General features: G+C 38.3%; 1 protein-coding gene across 3 annotated transcripts in view; it reads right to left on the bottom strand.

Annotated features, from left to right (window-relative positions):
* Positions 1-2017: 2017 nt before the first annotated feature.
* Positions 2018-22161, bottom strand: part of LOC137642741 (uncharacterized) — an 81777-nt gene continuing 61633 nt past the window's right edge. For all 3 annotated transcript variants that reach the window (XM_068375577.1, XM_068375578.1, XM_068375580.1), the window contains exons 5-7: positions 17845-18420; positions 16339-16433; positions 2018-3458 (exon numbers count right to left, since the gene is read on the bottom strand). In XM_068375577.1, the coding sequence (XP_068231678.1) occupies positions 2276-3458; positions 16339-16433; positions 17845-18420 (1854 nt within the window). In that variant the 3' untranslated portion in view covers positions 2018-2275. The remainder of the gene's footprint in view (positions 3459-16338; positions 16434-17844; positions 18421-22161) is intronic.

The following is a 22161-nucleotide window of genomic DNA, read 5'->3' as shown; positions in this document are numbered from 1 at the left end:
GTAGGTCTATTATAGACAAGGTTTTGTGTACTTAGTTTTGTGTTTATAGGTAGGATTTATGATGGTTTTCCTGTTTTATTTACTCCGTCTTCCTTCTTTCTTGGAATTAATATTAGGGTAATTTTTTGTTCTGGCCAGCAAAATTGTTGGATCCAAATAAGTTTATAACCGATATTCCTCCTGTCTTTGTTAGGACTTAGCTTCTTAACTTTAGGGAATCCAGTGTGATTCAAAAGGACTGTTATTTGTCCTTCCTTGTAATTAAATTATGGTATTTGTCATTTCAACAAGGTTGATCTAAATTTTGTAACTGTTAAGTATTAAATATTGTTAAGTTTTCTTGAGTGTTTGTTTCCGCTGACCTTTAGCACTGAGTTACATTTATTACTGACAGCAATTATAATAAGAACTATTATAACAACCCTATGGGTTATAACAATAATACTGTTCCAAGTGTTATAGCATGTGCTTCAAGAACACAGGATAAAAAAAGTCCTTTTATCAGAAATACAGATTATCATGAAGTGCATAAAATACTGATAAATTGCTTTTTGCCTACAATGCACACTTATTACTTATTATTAAAAGGAGGAGAATACCCAGACCAATGAGTCAAGCTCCATTCTTACAGAGCTGGCCTACATACAATGCACTTCAAGCTAAAAATAATGCCACTTGTGATGCTATTCGTGATACTGTATTTTTTATCATTATAACAGTTTTGAATAAATAAAGATTTATTATATATTTTGTGCTGGATTCTTCAGAGGAAATAGAAAATAACAAATAAACTATTTATGAGAAATAATGGAGAATTATAAACTAACTTAAGATTGGTAATTTTAAAACAGATCAATCATATATAAACTATGAAATGAGACTTAGTTCAATCTGCTCAACAAAACACTATTTCCAACAAGTTTAAACTTCTGAAGTACCACAGAATCAACTGCCAGATTAGGAAGATTACTCCACAACTCCCCATAGGAGTTATGAAATCAGCCATCTTTATAAGAAAAATTGAAAAATACAATTTGGGTCTACACATCTAAAATTATCTAGGTCCAATAAAAGTATTTTAATTTTAGGAGACCAAAAAGCCACTCTAGTTAGTTTAGCTTCATGAAAAAAAGAATGAAGACGATTGGGTTTCTTATTAATTTGTAAACCACCAAATATTTTGGCCAAAACGATTGCCTTTTTCCTTGAATAGTGAGTGACAGCCATCAGCTTCATGCAAAGGAGGATTTGTGGACCCGTTAATTATACACTGAAGATTCCAGATTTAAGGGTGGCCCACCATTTATGTTCCTGGGTTCTTTTACGGTCAAATTGTATTCCCGTTCAAGTGAATCATAGTCTCTGAGCAGCAGTTTTTAATCAAGAATAAGTATTCCAAGTCAAACCTAGTCTATAATCTTTCATAAGATTCTAAGCCTTCTGTTTCTCCAGACAAGAATGTTTACATTCATCACCCAGTCAGATCTTGTCCTTGATTCAATACTCTAACACAGAAAAGAATATACCTATGATTATACCAACCAGATTTCCATTTAAGAGGAAAACAAGTTCAATTGTGACGCATTCAAATATAAAAGATCACATAAAATTCCATTCCTGTCTGCTTTAGATTTTATAAATAAGTTACAAGAGTATGACATTAGTGACAGGTTGCTAAGACTTAATTACTAACAAAAGAAAGGGATGATCAAATGTCCCAATTGGAGTTTCAGCCTTATATACAATAACACCAGGGGAATCGGTGTATACTAGGTCCATGCATTTAGGCTACCAGACTAGTAAATACCCTCACTTATGATTTTCCCACAGCCTGATTTAGATGCAAAGTAAAAAAAAAATCTATTTATGGCAATCAGTAGTAAAAAGATTATATCATCACTATGGTGAGCATTTTAATCACCGATAAGCACAAAAGAGGCCGTTATATCATCTTGTATCCTGGCCATAGTGGCAAGACAATCGAATATAGAATCATCCAAGCCTGGATTCTTATAGAAGGAATATATATGCTCAGTTCTTCAAGAATTTAGAGTAACATGTCTGGAGGCATCACAGGCATGACTTAGGCTTGAATTGATTGATGGGTATGCCAAATATAAATATACATTAAGAGCAAAGTAAGAGCACACATATATTAAGACAAAAATCCTGATTGGTGGTGAAATTTTTAACAAACAACTACTTTGAAAGTTGATTCTTTTGAAAATTAATGCCTCGATCAGTACATTTTCATTGAAAAGACAAGAAAAAACATTCAAAAATCACTTACTCTGCCTTCTTCTTTTTCCCGGGCTGTCAACTTAACAGGAGCAATACTCAGGGAGGCTAAAACCCAACGAACAGGAACCTGAAGGGACGGAGGCTTTATGTCTTCCAGAAGATTATGCCACACGGAGAAAGGCCTATGAAAAAAATATGCACATACCACACAACGACCACTGACATCGGGCTCACTACACTCTCTAACTTGCCTTTCTGGCATATCCTTTACACACTTTGTCCAATTTGGAGGCAACATGCTGTTGAGTAGAAGCTGAAATGCAGAGCTTGGCAGACTTGCAGGAACAAAACTAATTTGGTACTTTCCATTTGGTTGATTACGTACAAATAAACTCCTTCCATCAAATGCTTCTTCGGGAAGACTTTTTTTTATATCATGTAACAACACTTTGGCCTCCTGCATTTGAGAGAGTGAGAAATAAAACTGGCAATTACCATTTACTTCATATGATTCTTTTTTCTTATCTAACAATCGTAGTTCATCAGTACCGTCACCTTCTTCTCCATCATAAGGTTTCCTTCCACTATTTACAACAAGAACTTCTTTAACATTACAAATAGTTGGTATATCCTTTCCTTTTCCCCTTTCAACACTGTTCAGTAAGTTTTCGTTGTTTTCACTCTGAGGATGCGTAAATTTTCCCTTAGTTCTTTTGGCACGGGCACCCTTTATGGCCTTATGATTTACCATGAGTTTCTTTTTATCTTTTTGAACCATATCACTTAATATTGAATACATCGGCCTTTCATTAACAGAATTAGAATCATCATAAAAGTCATCATCAGAACTACTGGAATCATTAGTCTTCCCATATCTGTTAGTGTTTTTAACGCCAGAAAACTTTCCATGATTCTTTTTAGAAGATGACTGAGACACGTGATTGTTTTCCAGACTTTTTTTCAAACCAATATTGTTTACTTTTTCTTTCTTTTGTTCTGTTGCATGATGGGTTGCAACTCTTCCTTTATTCAATTTACTTATATTACTGTCATAAGAATGTTTGTGGTTATCTTTAACGGGACCATTACTTTTACTGTTCTTACCATCTACCGCACTGAGCTCTTCCTTACGCATCATTCTCACTTTTATTTTTGAGAAGTTGACTTGAGAAGCATCAATATTCTTTTGCCTAGCTATTCTCTCCACAACTTGATGCCTGCAACATTAAAAGACAGTTGTAACACAATAGTACTTAACCAGCTAGCTTATAGTAGATAACTTAATATTTCATGCAAAAAATTACTGAAACAATAAAAACATCATCCAAAAATTGGACAAAGATATCAAACAAACCAAAAACTCTTAATCACCCGCAAGTGATAACTAAAATAGGAGATTCATTTTCAGTAAAATAATCTTGCTTCCTGGCTGTTTTACGTGACCTTGCATTGGTCTCTTCACCCAATAACAATGATATAAGACTAAACACACATAACTAAACAAAATCACATGAATAAACCTATACATTCAAGACAAAAAGAGTTTGTACAATAAATAACATTATCATCATCGTAACTAAGCTGGAAAATATGACAAATTTGAAAGTAAATGCAAACCTGGAGCTATTTATATGGGATTGTCCTCTGTTGAAGCTGGATGACTAGCCATTAAGATTTTTATGCAGGGTGGCAACTACCCAACCCTCTGGTTAGAAGGGGGGACAGTGATGGGTAGTGGCGGATTGCCAGCTACCCCTCTTTTGATTGCAGGAAGGACTTAATATTAAGTTTCTTATTTCTGATATAGACATTAATCTCTGGTATTGGGGTTCAATTAGTTCATTATGCATGTTGCATAAGATTTATCATAATTTTGATCATCCTTCACATTCAGATCTTCCCGAACAGTTCCAACATGTCCGTAATACTAAGTATACAGTTAATTCTAATAGTCAGGTCTTCTCCATCATGAGGCTCAATACTACACAGCATTCTAGAAGTTTTATTCCATCTGTGACTAAGTTGTGGAATGATCTTCCTGACTGGGGAGTTGAATCGGTAGGACTTCAAAGGTTCAAACTTGTAGCAAATGTTTTCATGTTCAACAGGCCGACATAAGTCTCTTTATAGTTTAAATATGAAACATCTGTTTTGATGTTGTGTTTTTAAAATATCTCAATAATTGTTAATTATTTCTCATATTATTTCCTTATTTTCTTTACTCACTGGGCTATTTTTCCCTATTAAAGTCCTCGGGCTTATAATATCTTGCTTTTCCAACTAGGGTTGTAGCTTAGCTAATAATAATAATAATAATAATGGGGGACAGGTGATGGTGGGACAATTGTATAAATAGCTACGGGTTTGTATCGTTAGGAAAAATACAAATTACTTTCAAATTTGTCATTTGTTCCGACGCGACTAAAAACCTTACGCCGTTTATTAGGGACGACTCAGCCATTGGGAGGGTGAAGTTCGACCACCGGCTTGGCCATTGACCGAGTTTTCACGCAGGGGCTTTGTCTGTAACGGAGATAAACCCTGGCATCTAGCTAAAACCTTGTGCAACACAAGAATAGTGGCCTGAGAAACCTGTGGGTGTGTGAAAACTAGTAACGTGACTGTCTAGGTAAGACATTTTATTCAATCATAGACATTTCCTAATACTCACCTTACATGGAGTTTAGAGGATGTAGACAAATATTAAATCTATACAAGGTTACAAGAGGGAAATTATATTACCTGCAGATAGGTAAGGTCAGTGTGCAGAGGACCCATGGTGCTGTACTCCAAGAGAGGGGGAAGATGAAGGGAAGAAAGAGCCAGTAATTCTTACATAGTCATCCCATACAAATCCTAGGTAACCTGTGCCCTCAACCATCTCCTACTTGTACATCAAGGAGCCTGAGGTATTCTAAACTACTTGTTGCGCAGCCACCACAGGGTTAATGGAGAACGCCTTCATGCTCCTGTGGGTTATGTCTTGCAGGTAGTGGGCGGTGAAGGTTGTCTAATGCTTTCACACTCACTTGCAGTACCTACGTCAATGAGTAGTTATGTTTAAACGCCACGGACGTACTTATGCCCCTGACGTAATGAGCTCTAGGTTGACGAGGAGGGTCAGGATTCACTGCATGGTCAATGACCCAGCCAATCTAAGCTGAAATGATGTTCTTTGTGACCCTCCTCTTGACCTTCCCCATGCTGACAGTGCTGACATTAGCGGGAGGGCTGCTACAGTGTGTTCAAGTTAATAGTGTACCTCAAACTCCTCTTTAGGCAAAGTAACAGTTGATCTGGATCATAGGTTACAGAACAAAGATTCACAATCTGGAAGGGGCCGTATCTAAAATACGCTAGTCCCAGATTTTGAGTCATAGCAATAATTAGGGGATGAAACTGAGTGTTACCTCCCCACATCCCTTGAATGGGCAATGTCGTATGTTAGACCATAAAGTTCACTAACTCTAAAGGCCGAAGCCAACGTGAGTAGGAACACCGTGTTCAAAGTGAGGTGGCTATCTGTTGCTTGGCATAATGGTTTGTAGGGAGCAACCTTCAGAAACCGAAAGTTGCGAACCACATTCCAAGGAGGTTCAACTTCTGACTGGGGGCAGGTAAACTCATAACTTCATAAGAGGAGATACAACTCCAATGAAGAGGAAACATCAACTCTTACTTTGTCTAAAGGCAAGGCTTAAGGCTGAGCGATAGCCTTTCACCGACAAGACCAAAAAAAAATTTTCCTCCCAAAGGTATAAAAGGAACTCTGCTATTACTGGAATAGTGGTATCAAGGGGAGAGATACTCATTCTACGACACCAATCACAGAAGAAAGTCCACTTGGCCTGGTAGACTGATGCCGAGGATCTTTATAGGTATTCAGACAAGTTGCGAAAAGCCTCTCTGTGAGCGAAGATATCGGATAGTCTCCAGGAGTGAAGACGAAGAGAAACCCTGTGGTAGATGTTCACGTGTGGTTGTCTGAGTAGATCTTCTTGTGGAGAGAGTTCTCTCGGGAGCTTTGTTAGGAGCTGCAGGTCAGGGAACCACTCTGTGTGACGCCATAGCTGAGCTATGAGTCATGAATAGATTGTTGGATGCTCTGGTCCTGTTGAGCTCCCCTTGCATCAGACAGAACGGGGGGGATAGGCGTACACATCAACATTGTCCCACCATTGTTGGAATGCATCTTGCCAGAGAGCTTGAGGGTCCGGGACTGAGGAACAGTAAAACAGGAGCCATAAGTTCTGGGATGTCGCGCACAGATCCACAGTTGGGGAACCCCACAAAGTCAGGACTTAGTTAGCTATCAGATGATTCAAAGACCATTCGGAGCCCACTATCTGAGTCGCTCTGCTCAGATTGTCCATGAGCACATTCCTCTTGCCTAGAGTGAAGAGAGCTGATAGGGACAACGAATTGTCTTCTGTCCATCTTAACACCTCTACTGCTAGATGGCACAGGGGCTGCGAAAGGGTACCACCTTGTTTGTTTATGTAAGCCACTATTGTAGTATTGTCGCTCATCAGCACCACAGAGAGACCCGCCAAGAACGACTGGAACTGTTAGAGGGCTACAAAGGCTACCCTCATCTCTAAGAAGTTTGTGTTGGTACCTTTTGGACTCCGACCATAACCTTGAGGCCATGCGGTGCAGCATGTGGGCCCCTCACCTTCCTTTTGATGAGTCTGTGTAGAGCATCAATTCCGGGGGAGGGACGAGAAGATCTGTCCCCCTGCGGAGGTTCTCTTCCGTCACTTACCACTACAGATCCGTTAGTTGCTCTAGTCCCATGGGGAATGATGTATCCGGAGAACCGGTGTGCCGATTCCACCTGGATTTCAGTTGCCATTGAAGGGATTGAATCCTGAGGGAACCGTTGGGAACTAGATGGACCAGGGATGTTAGGTGACCTAGGAGACACAACCACTGTTGGGCTGGAAGCTCTCCTCATCTGAGGAAGGAGCTTGCTACCTCCCTCAGCATGTGTACTCTTTCATCTGATGGAAATACTTTCTGCAGTTTGGTGTCTATAATCCTACTCAGGTATACCAGTCTCTGAGAGGGGAGCAGGAATGACTTCTCACGGTATATCACGAACCCAGGACACTGACAAAACTCGAGTAGTCTGTCTTGGTGCTGAAGAAGGGTCGTCACCGAGTATGCTAGGATCAACCAATCGTCGAGGTATCTTAGGGGACAAATGCCGGTTTTGTGAGCCCAAGATGACACTAGGGCGAACACCCTCGCGAAGGCCTGGGGTGCTGTGGAGAACCGAAGCACAGCACCTATTGCCTGTTCTCGTGTATGACCCGGAGAAACTCCCTTGAAGACGAATGGACTAGGATCTGGAAATACGCACCCTTGAAATCCAGAGTCCACATGAAGTTCTGTGGTCTTACCGCTTGTATGACCATGTCTGCTGTCTCCATCCTGAACAAAGTTTGAAGGACAAACTTGTTCAGAGCCAAGAGATCGATGATTAGTCTCCAGTCTTCAGACGCCTTTTTCACAAGAAAGTCGAATGAAGAAGCTTGGAGAGCGCTTTTCTCCAACATGCCCTGAACTTCGGCCGGAAAGGCCACCTCCTTTGCAGATCCTGTCGTGTAGGAGCTAGATAGAACTGGATCCCGAGTCAGTGGAGGGAAAGATTGAGTGAACGGGACATGAGCAGCATCCATATCATTACATGACTGCTTAAAAAGTCATGAGTTGAGGGCCCCTCCTTAGACAAAATTCACAATTTAAATTATTTGATCCAAAAACTTCTCTAGCGGAACTGGAAGTGTTTTTGAGGCTAGTAAGTGACGTGATATCATACAATGAATGCCTTAAACTTTTGGAGCTTGCTTTTTCACACATACTTGGAATCCTGATTTTGTCCCTAACATAGCTTGTGCTCCATTTGTACAGCACCCACTGATAATATCCCACAAAAGATTTTCAGTCAAAAAAATATGAAACCTTTTCCAAAATATCCAAGGCTTTGTCATTAGTTCAAGAGGAGAGCTAAAAAGAAACTCTTCTTTCAATGAACCTGCATAAAAGAGAGAGAGAGATTTCACACTACATACACAGAAATATGTTGTACTTAATACCTTGAGATTTAATAAGAATAATTATATCATCTTTTTTGCTAAGTATATGGAGTAATTTGTGTTGTCTTCACTGTAGATTTAATTTATCTTAAGACCCAAACTAACCAGAGGGCTTAGCATTAACAGAAGGATGCATTTAAATGGGTTTAAAAACAGAGCGTGAAAATTTGTTTTTTTTTATTGATATTTCTAATTGATAAGATTTATACCCTTTCTAGGTACTCTCTCTAATCCTAGGATTAACTTGGATGGTCAGTTGTATATTAGTGTCTGTCTTGTTTCTCAGTACCTTTTCTTATCCTAAGATTAACTTGGGTCAGCACAGGTTTAATTCCAACCCAGGTACAGTACAGATTGGCAAAACCTATAATTGCTTTCCTAAACCACAAACTTACTGTGGTCACAATTCACCCACTGAAAACCGAAAGTTCACCCCATGGGATGGGTAAATTGAGAAACCCTGCCTTACCATCATTACCTCCTCTGGAGAACTTGGAGCCCCTTGGATCATTGGGAGGAAAATGCTGTTTGTATGCTCCATCGCACACAAACACAACACCGCTAGACACAGGCACGAAGCGGAAAAAGAAAGAGAACACTAATAAGCACAAGCGAAAGCACAAAGGAATTAAAAGACAAAGCACAAAGTTAAAGCACTAAGCACGAGGGAGAGCACAACGGACCATGCGGTAACCACGTGGCCACGAGACACAAAGGGTCGCACTGAGATCAGAGGAGCGTCGAGATGATATCACGATGCGACCAGAGAACTTACTGGAGATCACGACCCAAGCGCGCATGTGGCCTACCTCGGGTTTGCCCACAGGGCACGTATCCTTTCCGCTAGGCCTACCATTACAGAAAATGGGAGTAGGGTAAACTACACAAAACTCTGGTCGTTTGAGAGGAGGTTCCAGGTAACTCCTAAGAAAGTGTTTCAAGGTAAGTCTCTGTGTTGGAACAAAGGCTGTTTTGGATGCCTTCTAGAGGACCCTACCGTCCTGCAACTGTGTCCAGGTAGGTGGTGGTGCCTTACCACAGAACCTGGATGTTAAGGCCCTGTGGAGTAGGGAGTCCATGGTGGACTTCCTCCATCGCTCAGCCCCCCTCTTGACCTCTTCCGGATTAAACAGTGCTGAGCCGTCAAGGGTGGAGTTTTGAGTTTCGTGATCTCAGCCTTGGGGACCTGCCAGTGGAATCTTTCAATCACAGCATCTAACCGCCTAAAAATTGTGTTCACCCACAGTTTAACAACCTGGCGAGTGAGCAATTCTATGGCGCGAGTGCCTAACAAGAAAAAGATTTCTATAGACTTCCTTGTCGAAACCTTAGACCAATCCTTAGTTCGAACATGGTAGCCCATAGATCCCAGCCACAGATTAAGCCACAATCCTTTTCCATGTTTAGGATCTCAGAAGCTGAAAAGGAGGCTAAGAGCCCAGAAAGCCTCTTAAATGAGACTCCCCTTGAGAGAGCCTCTACAGAGGTATCAAGAGGCAAAGCCGGAAGGGGTTCGTCTGTGACCTCGTAGTATCTCCTCCGCTGGACAAAAGGAGGCGGGAGTAGTTTGGAGAACGAGCCGGCTCAAAGCGAGCTGAAAGAACTGGCGATCTGCATGGAGGCCTTCTTTCTGGCTGTCGTCAACCCCTTTAACCAGGGCAGGGCTGCGCTGGCATTAGGCAGTTGTTAGGTGCCATAAACATGACCCAAGACCATGTCTTAGCCCTCCTGGGTTAGCCAACCCACTGATGGCTCTTATACAGGTGAAGTCTTGCCTCAAGGCATATCCTGACTCCCGCTGGTCAGCTCCAGAGCTGGACTTAACCCTAGGGAGGTAGTCATCCTCAAAGTCCATGTCGACATCCCCTTAGTAGCCTTTACACATAGGAGCCATGGGTGGGTCAAGGTCTTCAACTGAGGGAATGTCGCTTGCTGATATTCCTGCTTCTAAGTCTCTCATGCCGGAGATAAAACACATGCCTTAGAGTTCTTGGGCACCATCTTGGTGTCCTTAGACTCTCTGCGAGGAGGCAGGTACTCCTCCAGCAGATATGGTCTGGAAGGTTCCTGCCATTCCGTGGAGGTCTGAAACTCTCTTGCAGGAGGTTCCTCGTCTTCCGGTGGTGGCCTGGAGATGGGTCAATGCTCTGGTAGTGCGACCTTTATCAGTGAAGGCCGGATCGAGGGCACAGGGGTAATCTCCCGCGAAGATCCCAAGCCTCTGCTGGAACGAAGATGGTGGAGGTCAGGGTGAGGCGGAGTTGGTTTTACCATCCTCCTTTTCTGCTTTGTGGTCAGGAACAGTCACTTCTAGCCAGAAAAAGGCCTGCTGGAAATTGGCAACCCCCATTCCCCGCTCCATGGGGTCTCCTCATGGACAAAGCAAATATTGGGGGTCAGGGGCCTTGAACGAAACAGGTCTCCTACTGGGGTCAGTTGGTGGAGCAGAAGAGGAGGGGACAAGGGAACCGACTTATCTTAGGGAATCCAGGGAGTTGAAACCAATGCTGACGTCTGTCTGAAAGGCTGTACTGGGGAGACGAACTTCTGCCCCTGTTGAGTCGTACCCAAAACTGCTTGCCTGACTGCCTTGACCATGGCGTCGAACCACGAAGGTGGTTTCCCCACAGCCACCAGGTCTAGGGTGTCCTTGGAGAGGCCAAGCTGGTGGTAATCGCCTCCTTGGGAAATGCCGTCACGGTACCAGGAATGGTGATCATAGCTCTCATTACTCTTTCTCTCCCTTTAGGAAGGAGCGAGTGCTAGAGAAGCATCCTTCTTCTTTGGGATCCCAGACCTGTTGCAAGGTAAGAAGGAATGTCATTGTGAAGAGAGTCCCAGCACTTCTTCCAAGCACCAGACTACTCGAGAACACCATTTAGTCTCGAAAAGATGCAAACCATGAGCTAGGAACGATAACATCCGGAGCTGGCAAAAAAAAAAAAAGACCGTTAATGTGAGTGGAAGCGAGGATCTCCCACTTCCAGTTGGCATCATGATCAAGCAGAGAGAGAGATCATGTGCATCTTTAGATTCAGGGAGGAGGTTCTCCCAGAAATACGTTAGGCCAAATCTTTTGAGAAGATTCGTGTGACAAGCCCTAGGAAGTAAGTCATCCCCTGTATCAGGTGGATCACCTTTCCCTCAACAGATCAAGCCAAGCCAATATGCTACCATCATCACGAATGAAGGCGTGGATGGAACAGTTGTGATGTGGACAAGGTCCAGCCAGTAATCTTTCTTCCATTAAGCAGTGTCCTTACTAAACACAACAGCAGCTTTGAAATCCATCCTCAAAAAGGCAGAGTGGGTCAACAACTACAAATAGAAGTTTTTTTTACCTTGCTCCTCTTTTTCTTGTTTTGGCCATAACAGAAGAGGAAGAGGTAGGAATATTGCCACTCTTAAGGAAACTGGAGAATGGCTTTGGCCTTCCTCCTCCAGCTAAACCTTTCCTGTCGCACAGGAAACCACACCCTACACTCATCACATGGGAAACCTTAAACACAAGAATGCCCACTAAAAAAAGTTCATAAGAGCATGGGGTCTCTCAGACACATCTGCCATCAACCTCCCCAAGAGCTAGGGGTCTCTCGGACACATCCGACATCAACCTCTCCAAAGTCTTGTCTACTACCTTAAACAAATTTGTATTGACTTAAAATCATCCATCGCAAAGTCCAACTGTCACGGTGAACCAAACCAGAGGAAAAGACTAACCGGCAAATAAAGAGAGATTAACAGCAATAATGACTGCCCTCAATAAACGCACCCACAGACAAAAAAGTGGTTCATCTCACTCAGGCAGGTGGGTGAAAGAGTCCTCACTTACAGTTGTCAACCAACTACCTTGTAAACAATTAACCCATTTGCTACGATGACGTTATTTGGCGTCAAAAACATGCCTGGTGATACAAAGACATCCGGAAATGTAATTTCAAATATTAATAATCAAAATTGTGTGAATAACTTGCATATTGCATATTCTACAAGAGTACTGTATAGCACACAGTTCACACACTCAGGACATTTCACTAAAAAATCTCCTCACCTCCTCCTTTCTTCAACCAAAGTTTTAGGATTCTAGCCTTTACTTCTGATTGTTTAAGAGCTATTTCAGTCTGTTTCTTATTTTACTAGGTAAAAATCACACAACTCCCTCTAGCCAATGGTAATATTCCCTACATGAGGCATTACTTATAAATCAAAGATTACATAATACTCCTTGTGTCAAAGGAAACAAATAGATATTTTCATTACATTTCTGTCTGTGTAAAGTCCATTATTACTGATGAGTAGTTTTATACTTTTTGATGGCTATTTATTGTGGAATTACTTCAGAATAACATCGTTACTTCAATGAATTTAAATTTCTTTTTACACAAAATCAGTGCTTTACCATTTAGGGAAAATTGTATAAAACACATTCCTAAAGCAAATTTTTCAAAAGTTTGCTTCATTTTCTATTGTATTTTACTCTAAATGGAAAACAATTTTGGTTGTTTACAGTAAAATACAATAAAAAGTAAAGCTATCTTTTGAAAACTTTATTCTGTAATCAGAAATAAAACAAATAATTATGGAAATCTACTGTATAGAGTAAATGAGCAAGTATATATGATGGTGGCAAACCTCGTTTGTATATAGCTACAGAGGGTGGATCCCTTGCCTCTTAAAGAAGAGGTTAAAGTCATTCCAGCTTACGCTGGACATTACTACAGTAGGGTCCCGAATTACACGTGTTCTAATTACGCGATTCCTCAATTACGCGATCGATAGTTTTTAAAAATTAATTTTCCTGTATTTGCGAGGAGCATTCTAAATCCGCGAGTCAAGCACTGCGAAGCGTAGGAAATCTATTGTTTTCTTAATTGTATTGGGGGGGGGTGATGGTTCCCCGATGTCTGAGAAGGGGGGGGGGAGAATGTGAGAGAAAGATTTCTGTTCAAACATTTTAAGACTAGTTTTGGATGAAAAATGTTAAGGTTTGCCCATCTGTTGTGTGAACTTGTCGCTAGGCCTAGCCTAACTGTCCAACACCTATATGTACAATATTCCATATTTGTACTAATTAATTTTTATACTTGCGTTGTGATTATGGTGAAAAATCCTTATTCATTAAACTTTAAATTAAAAACCATCAAAATAAAGACTATTTTATATCATGCTACTGCCAAACATGTCACCACAACCAAACCCATTACTTTGTTTAGTACGTTCCATCGCCGATCATAACGAACTCGCTAACCAATTTTAACATCTGTCTATAGGTTAACTTTTGCGGCAAAAGATATCTTACCAGGTACTATGTAATAATAATGTTATAATTAATGTTTTATTTATCCTTAGAAAATCAAAATATATGAAATATGAGCAATTTTGTTTCGTGTTGTTATTTTTTTCCTAAAAAAACGCCTTCTTAAAAGGAAAACGTTTTTTTTTTTACGTTTCATCGTCGATCATAAACGCATTTACTCCTGAAAGTGATATTGAAGAGCTTTTACTAAAGATGTTATTATAAATAAAGATTATAAATAGGTGGTAAAATATCTATAATTAAAGTGTAGCAGCATCAAGAAATGTTGGGGTTCGCCCTTTACATAAGAATGTACTGTACATTGGATTAGACAGAACGTAGAAAAAATCAATTAGGGAAAAATCGGTATTCGATATCCTCTTCATCAGCATCGTCAATCGGGCTTTTTATTTTTTTTATTCTCAGTCGCTAACTAGTTATCGCACTGCCAAGATCTGCACACATTCCGATAATTCACATTTGAAGGTTTTCTGGGAGAGGATGGATAGAGAAAATACCGAACTATATAAAATGTTTTTTTAACCTGTTAAGCGTCACCCACGTGATAAACCGTTCACCACGATCTACTCGGTACCCGCCTTCAACTGTATATTCCGTTCATGACTTTAATTGCCTTTTACAAGCCTTCAGTCTCGTGATGTTACTTTACTCGTATAGTAAGTATAGGATCACCACTTGGCAACACTCTCAGCATATGGGGACTGTGAATAGAAACTTATATGATGTCTGGCAACTATTTTTCTGAAGGTAGCTTGATGTTACAAAACTCTGGTTTGAACTGGTTTCCTATCAGTGCGCTCGGGCGTTCATGCATAAGTGGTTATTTGTTGTTCCTTTTGTAATGAAAGGTCTAAAGAGGAAGGTTATTTCTTTAGATGAAATAAATGATATTCTTGTTGTGGAATTTGATAATGATAACCTGTTTGATAATGAGAGCACTAGTTCTGAATCCTCCAGTGATGAGTATATTGAAGAAACAAAGTTTTCTTTCGATGTCGAAAGCGAAAATGACTTCTCATTACCGAATGACTGGACAACGAAATTTCACAAAACTAAAAAGGGAAAGGAAACGCCGAGAGAGAGAGAGAGAGAGAGAGAGAGAGAGAGAGAGAGAGAGAATAAAGTGGATAAATAATGTACAAATGTATGACGAACATATTTGAAAACTATACAGGAAACGATATGAAGAAAGAGAGAGAGAGAGAGAGAGAGAGAGAGAGAGAGAGAGAGAGAGAGAGAGAGAGAGAGAGAGAGAGAGAGAGAGAGAGAGAGAGAGAGAGAGAGAGAGAGAGAGACCTATCCCTTTCCTTTTGTTGCTTATCCAGGCGTAAGATTTACGATTGAAGATAAAAAGAACCCATTAGAATATTCAGTATTATGTAGCCATTTGAAATTAAATAATAGTATTATTAAATGTTTTTTTTACTCAACCATTTAATTAATATCCCTACTTTTAACTATAATTACGAATTATAAGCATAAAGAAATTATATTAACTTTGAAAAATTATCATTAGTGAAATGACCGCTCAGGGCAAAAAAAGCGTGATTATCGTACAGCAGCCTATTGCACACTTGCGCCTAGTGGCCGTGTTTACGTGTGGGAGTGTCATCATGGATATACAGTACTATACTGTAATTTTTAACTATTGCTAGATACGTACTGTATCAAACCTTGAAAACCCTTTTTTGTTTTTTGTATCTATAGGAAATAATTCTACATCATTCGGAAAATACTGAAAACAGTAAGCTATGCATAGTACAGTAGTAAATACTACAGTCATAGAAAATTATCAAAACTTTAACAACTTTTTATTGTTTTATTTATCCATAAAAGAAATTTTGTACAGTATTTTATAAAAAAATCTATAAGAAGGATTTCTTACAGTATTGTTAAGATAAAAGCTACAGTATATATATATATATATATATATATATATATATATATATATATATATATATATATATATATATATATTTTATATATATATATATATATATATATATATATATATATATATATATATATATATACATACATACACACATACATACACACACAGTGTATATACAGTATATATATAGCTAGAAAGCTAGAAATGGAGTGAAAAAAAAATTGACGGGTAGGTTGCTGTTTGCCGCCATGATGTGTTTCGAAATATACGAATTTCCAATTACACGAGGCCTTTCATCGACCAAATTCTCGCATAATTCGGGACCCTACTGTATGAATAAAAATTGGATGAAGTTTGTAAATGCATAGGAGCAAATACAAAAAAAGGATTGTACAAGGTATCATTAATTCCATAATGACTTGCAGGCCTATGCAAATAAAATTAGTTTAGTGAACAGTATTCTTTTATACACAATGAACTCTGCAGAAATAATATTTCCAAAAATAACCAATCATATATTTCATTGACACCAGACTACAGAGCTATATACCACACTAGTGTAGAAGAGTATTAAGTTTTGACGGCCAAAGTTTTTGCTAAAGCTAATAAAAAAACAAGGAGTATACAGGAACTACTTTCTTGGGATCGAACAGGTTCATATACTGTAGCTCATTTCACATGATAAAAAAAAATTGACATAACACAAAACTTAAATGGAAATTTTTCAAAACAGAAATATTGAAAAGTAAAAAAAACAACAACAAAGGACCATTTAATACACTTACCTAAAACCTGATGACACCATTCCAAAGCATAAATTACACACTTGGCACGCAAGCCGTGCCTTCTCGCTGGTGTTCGCGAGCGATGTCTCCAGCATCTATTTAAAAAATTAAACAAAAGTCAATTCTTATTCATTAATCAACATTCTAAGTGCATTATGAGTGTAATCACAATTTTTTCCCATGTTGCCTAACACCACATTTTCTAATTACGGTAAAACTTTTTAGATATGCTAACTGCTCAATTATAAGCTACTTTAAACAGACCACTTACCAAAAAATTTATTTTTTCAAGCTTCATCCTTAGCGTTAGCGCTTCAAGATAAAAAAAAATAGATCTTACCTGATGAATTATATAAAAGATAAAATTAAAACTTACAACGAGAATAACAAGTGTACCTTGCATTCTAACTGACTGTTTTATATCTTATCTAAGCTCTTTCCAGAAAGATACCAAACATACTATAGCTTTGAATGTCTCCAATTTTCAATAGCAACTTAGAAACAAATCCTTTGCCAAAGACTTGTGAGTATGCATATTAGAATTAAGATAGCTTCTCAAGTTGAAGATCATGTTATTTGAAATTAAAGACACAAAATAACTTTACAGGTTATTCTATAACATGATCCCTAAATATTGGAAATAAATCATGAAAGAAGATTACTTGCAATAAAAAGGCAGAAGATTCTAGGTAATTGAATCCTTTACATGCATAAACAGAACTAACCACAAGGATATGGATGGTTGCTTGACATAAGCACATTAGTTAAGGTGCTCTCTTTAGGGCTCCATTCAACTATAAAAACTGAGCTATTACACCACTCTTCCATTTTTGGTGTTTGCGTGCAGGAGAATGTTAAAGAAGAGGAACAGATTCAGGAACGGATCAAAGAGAAGCTGTGAGATGGGGAGGAGTGAGGAAGATGGGGCTGTGGAAGGAATAGAGGGAGAGAAGGTGAAGATCTTGTGTGGTCATTATTATTGATATGTTACCCTTTTCTGCATTGCAACGCTGTTACTTAGATGAATTTTCACTGATGTAGGTGGCATCTGTTACAATTTTTCCGTTACATCAGTACTGAGCTGTAGTGCACTTTACCACTATACATTCTATATGTATTTTCTACCTTTAATTATACGTCTTAAACTCAGTACTGTATAATGATATTCACTACAACAATGCCATTTTTACACAATGTGATCCCAAGAAGGTTTAAGCTTTGTTGTGATTTAGAGGTTACTTTAACAATAAATTGAACAGCTTGCAATATTCTGATAAAATGATCCACCAAAGCTTAGTATTAGCGCACCAAAAAAAAAAAAAAATTAATATTGTACATCTGAAATTATGAAAATGCATGACACTTAAAAAAATAAATCAGCCTTTCTATAAATGCTTCTTCTAAATCATACTTATTTTCAACATTCTCCTATGATAGCAAAATTGAAGGATGATAAGACTTCCTACACACAAAGCACTTGATTAAAATATATATAAATTTTCTTACCTGCAAAGCCATTGACACAGTAACACTTTCAAGTCCAGAAAGTGAGCTACTGAGAGTATGCCACCATGGATCCGGTTTCCCCGTAAATGTTCGCCCACAAATGTTGCATGTTCTTGAATTGTTGGCTTCATCAGGGTCCACATTTCCATCTTTGTTCCCCTCAAAATTGACTTTAGTAGAGATCACATCTGACACGGCAGATTGAGGATGACTAGAACTAGCACCATTATTCTCTAATAGATGGTGATGGTGTCTTTTTGGAAGCAAAACATTTTTCTTTTTCCGATGTGTCTTTGATGCCGTTACTTTATTCCCTGGTTGATGACTGCTGTTATTCATCTTGTTACTGTCTTTCGATGGACTTTCTATCTTCATGTCAAGTACGAAGTTACCGTGTTCATCTTGTGAAATTCGAAGGCCTTCCTCATCCTCCACTTCAGCATCAACTCTGGTAACTTCTGCTCTACTTCTGACATCTGGATCAACTTTGACATCCATATTTACAGAGGCATTACAAACATTATCACTTGTCATAATTTTGTAACATTCAGCAAGCGCAGGTGGCAAAAGTTTTGCCTGAAATACAAAAGTATACCCAAATTACTTTTTCTACTTCAGGTTACAGTAAAATGTATAACGGAAATTTTAATCTAAATTTTATAGTTTTGAAACATCAACTGTGTAACTATCATGATGGGGAGAGTAGGTTATCCTTTGGCCTCTGAGCTGAAATTATTCCTAATAAATTGTGCTTGAATGGAGTTTTGCCCAGATTGAAAACATTTTTGAGGGGCGAGTTTTAGAATGTATATGTGCTAAATATTTTGTATGTAAAGTCTGAATAGTTTAAGAAAAATAATCAAATTAATTATTCCAATATTTACCTTACATTCAGGTGATATTCATTCAACACCATGGCCTTCCACTGTCTAAGATTAGAGTTCTCTTGCTTGAGAGTAAACTTGAGCCCACTATTCTATCTTATTTCTTTTCCTTGTGTTTTTTAAGTGTTTATAGTTTACATATGAAATTATCTTATTGTTACTGTTTTGTATAATTGTTAATTACTTCTCTTGTAGTTTAGTTACTTCCTTATTTCCTTTCCTCACTTGGCTATTTTCCCTGTTGGAGCCCTTGGGCTTAAAGCATCCTGCTTTTCCAACTAGGGTTGTAGCTTAGCAAGTAATAATATTAATACTAATAATAATAATAAAAGGAAAAAATTAAAATGAAAGATGAAATAATTTTTGCTTCTTGACATAAACAAGACCCTTAATTCTAGCAATAAAAAGGAACAGGGGAACTGATAGCAGAGTAAGGTGTCCTCTAAAATAATTAATTGAATTACATAAAAAAACTCAAATCTAAAAATAATTTGAATATCTTTCACTACACAAACCAGAGACATTTAATAAGAGTATGAATTCAGCGAAGCTGCAATGGCCGTTAATCTTTTTTAAAGAGCAACCATTACTTTGACCTTTGACAAAAAGCAAGCCATTCACGATCAGTAATTACTGAAGGAATTCCTTCAAACTTGGCAAAAATGATCGTGAATGGGGTTGTTTGAGGCCTGTCAGTACAACTGTCAGTTACACTGATGAGAATCAAACTCTGCTTGATTTTGGAGGAGGAGCTAACGCGCACTGAAGGGAACATTGACCATGCATGGTCAGTTAAGTTATCAGTGTGAAGCGCATGACCAGAGTGTGAGGAATGTTGGTGCAGAGATTTGAGTGAGGTTTAAGTAGTTAAGATGCCGGAAGATAGAGAATTTTCGGGCGAATTTTTTCAGTTACCTGTATACAAAGAACAGCCATTCCTTTGGCAAATAAAGTCAAAACATTACCTGAATAAATATAAAAAAACGAAGCGTATGGAAAATTAGCAGAAAAACTTAAAGAAAAGTATCCTGATGAAACCACAGACTTAGTCGAAGATTCTATGCGGTCTGGAACTGGGGCAGATGATGTGTATACGCAAACTTGGACTTACTATGAAGATTTAATGTTTTTAAAGGATCAAGAAGCTATTAGAACATGCACCTTGAATTTACAAGCACATGAGGTAAGAAACACATTATTTGTTATTTATTTCTTAAACAAAAAACAGTTACATTTTCAAAAATACAGATGGTTCACAATATAAAAAAGTTTATTAACAGATTTAATTTGGCCCCATATAATAAGTCATAGCTGACTTCTTGGTCTTTCTGTAGCCAATCCTTACACTATTTTGATTTAGTCTTTCTTCGTTTCTTCCAAGTAGAATGCGCCGCCACAAGCCCTAATCCCATCAACAATAACTCATTATCACAAAAAATAGAGGAAGCCATTTCGATTGTCTAATCACCACGGTAGTCTATCCTACACTGATGAACACACTGAAAGTTAGTGGACGTCCTAGTTCGGACACTGAAGGAATTCCTTCAGTAATTACTGATCGTGAATGGCTTGCCTAATACACTGAGGCAAGCAGGGTAACTTCAAGGTCCAAGGTTTGTACAGGTATACCTTGGACAATTTTGCTAATTAGTTCCAGGAGAGGAGACAAGTCGAATTTACTAGTCTGAATTTACTTGTCACTAGGCTAAATCACAAATAACGATTTCCAGCTCTATATTTCATTTATAAATACAGTTTGAATAATATATAGTTGATATAAATCTACTTCAAGCTTAGAAACAAATAAATTTTAGTCTTTAAAGTAGTACAGAAAAAAGTAACCCAATCACGAATAAATGTATATACAAACTTGTAAATGTAGATGTTTACAATTAGGCATGTTTACAGTACATCTCAGGCTCTTAATTTGTGCATGAGCTTTGCTCTAAGACATTATAAAATAAACCGAGTCTGCGGGCTCTTTATTACCTCCACCAACGAAGTTGGAAGGAGGTTACGTTTTCGCCCTTGCTTGTGTCCTTGTTTGTGAACAGCTTCCTGGCCACAATTTTGATCGAAGAGCAATGCAACTTGCAGGGATTAACTGTTATGTAAAAAGCTGGAATTTCTGGAAGGTCAAGGTCAAGGTCAAGCAAAATGTACAACTCACATATTCAGCCATAAGTTTGGACTTTGTTGTCACAGAGACTTGAAACTCGGTTCATATTTCAGCGTATGAAAATACACGTCAATTAACACATGTTAAGGTCAAAGGTCCAAGTCAAGGTCGTGCAAAAGGTTGAGAAATAAGCTGTCGCGGCGGAGGTCTGCACTCTACTGAGCGCCCCTCTAGTTTGTGAATGTGGTTTGCTAAAAGACAGTATAAAATTAAATTACTCTATAAGGTTAAATAACAAATGAAGTTAAAATCCTTTTACAACAGTATAAAACTTTGTTAAATTTACAAATTTTTACATTAATTGTTTGTTTACATCACATACGTAGATGGCTGTGGATTGCCAGCATCAACACCTGATTCTAGCTGTTGTTGTTTGATACACACATTAATAAGAAACTGGTCGAGAGTCCCTTGAACTGGGGTTTTCATTTCTTCAAGGATTACTTGATATGGAGCAAAAGTGTATCTGTTATATATTCGAACATAATCGTGATACCGTCACAACTTTAAAAATAGCTGACAACAAAACCAAAATAAAACATACCGGTAATTGCTATTACCAAAATACACCTTGAATATAATTGGTCATGGAGTAGTACAAAATAGATTAAATCACAGTTCAGCTAACATCAAGAACCAAGATTCTTTTAGACATCTTTCAGTAAATATACGTTATGTTGTCGGCTCAAGTTACAGATCAGCTGACGAAATCGAATGACGTGTTTCAAGCCCCGCCTATGATCGAATATAGATTTAAGGGAATCGTCTGCCATTAATGACAAAATCGTTGAATATCCTAGGATTTCTACAATTTCAACATATATTATTTGTCTTATTACTCTGGTAATTTTGTATAAATTTTATTGGAATTGGACAAAAATTATTTCGTTTATGAATAAAAATAATTTTTTTTTCTCAAAATGTTATTTTCATTAGTAAAATAAATTTTTGAATATACTTACCCGATAATCATGTAGCTGTCAACTCTGTTGCCGACAGAAATCTACGGTAGGGATACGCCAGCGATCGCTATACAGGTGGGGGTGAACACCACAGCGCCATCTGTGGTCAGGTACTCCAGTACTTCTTGTCAACACCACCTCAATTTTTTCCTCGGTCCACTGGTTCTCTATGGGGAGGAAGGGTGGGTCAATTAAATCATGATTATCGGGTAAGTATATTCTAAAATTTATTTTACTAATGAAAATAACATTTTTCAATATTAATCTTACCCGATAATCATGTAGCTGATTC

The sequence above is a fragment of the Palaemon carinicauda genome, chromosome 6 (genome assembly GCF_036898095.1).
Source record: "Palaemon carinicauda isolate YSFRI2023 chromosome 6, ASM3689809v2, whole genome shotgun sequence".
Taxonomy (NCBI): domain Eukaryota; kingdom Metazoa; phylum Arthropoda; class Malacostraca; order Decapoda; family Palaemonidae; genus Palaemon; species Palaemon carinicauda.
This window is presented reverse-complemented; position numbering and strand designations above follow the sequence as displayed.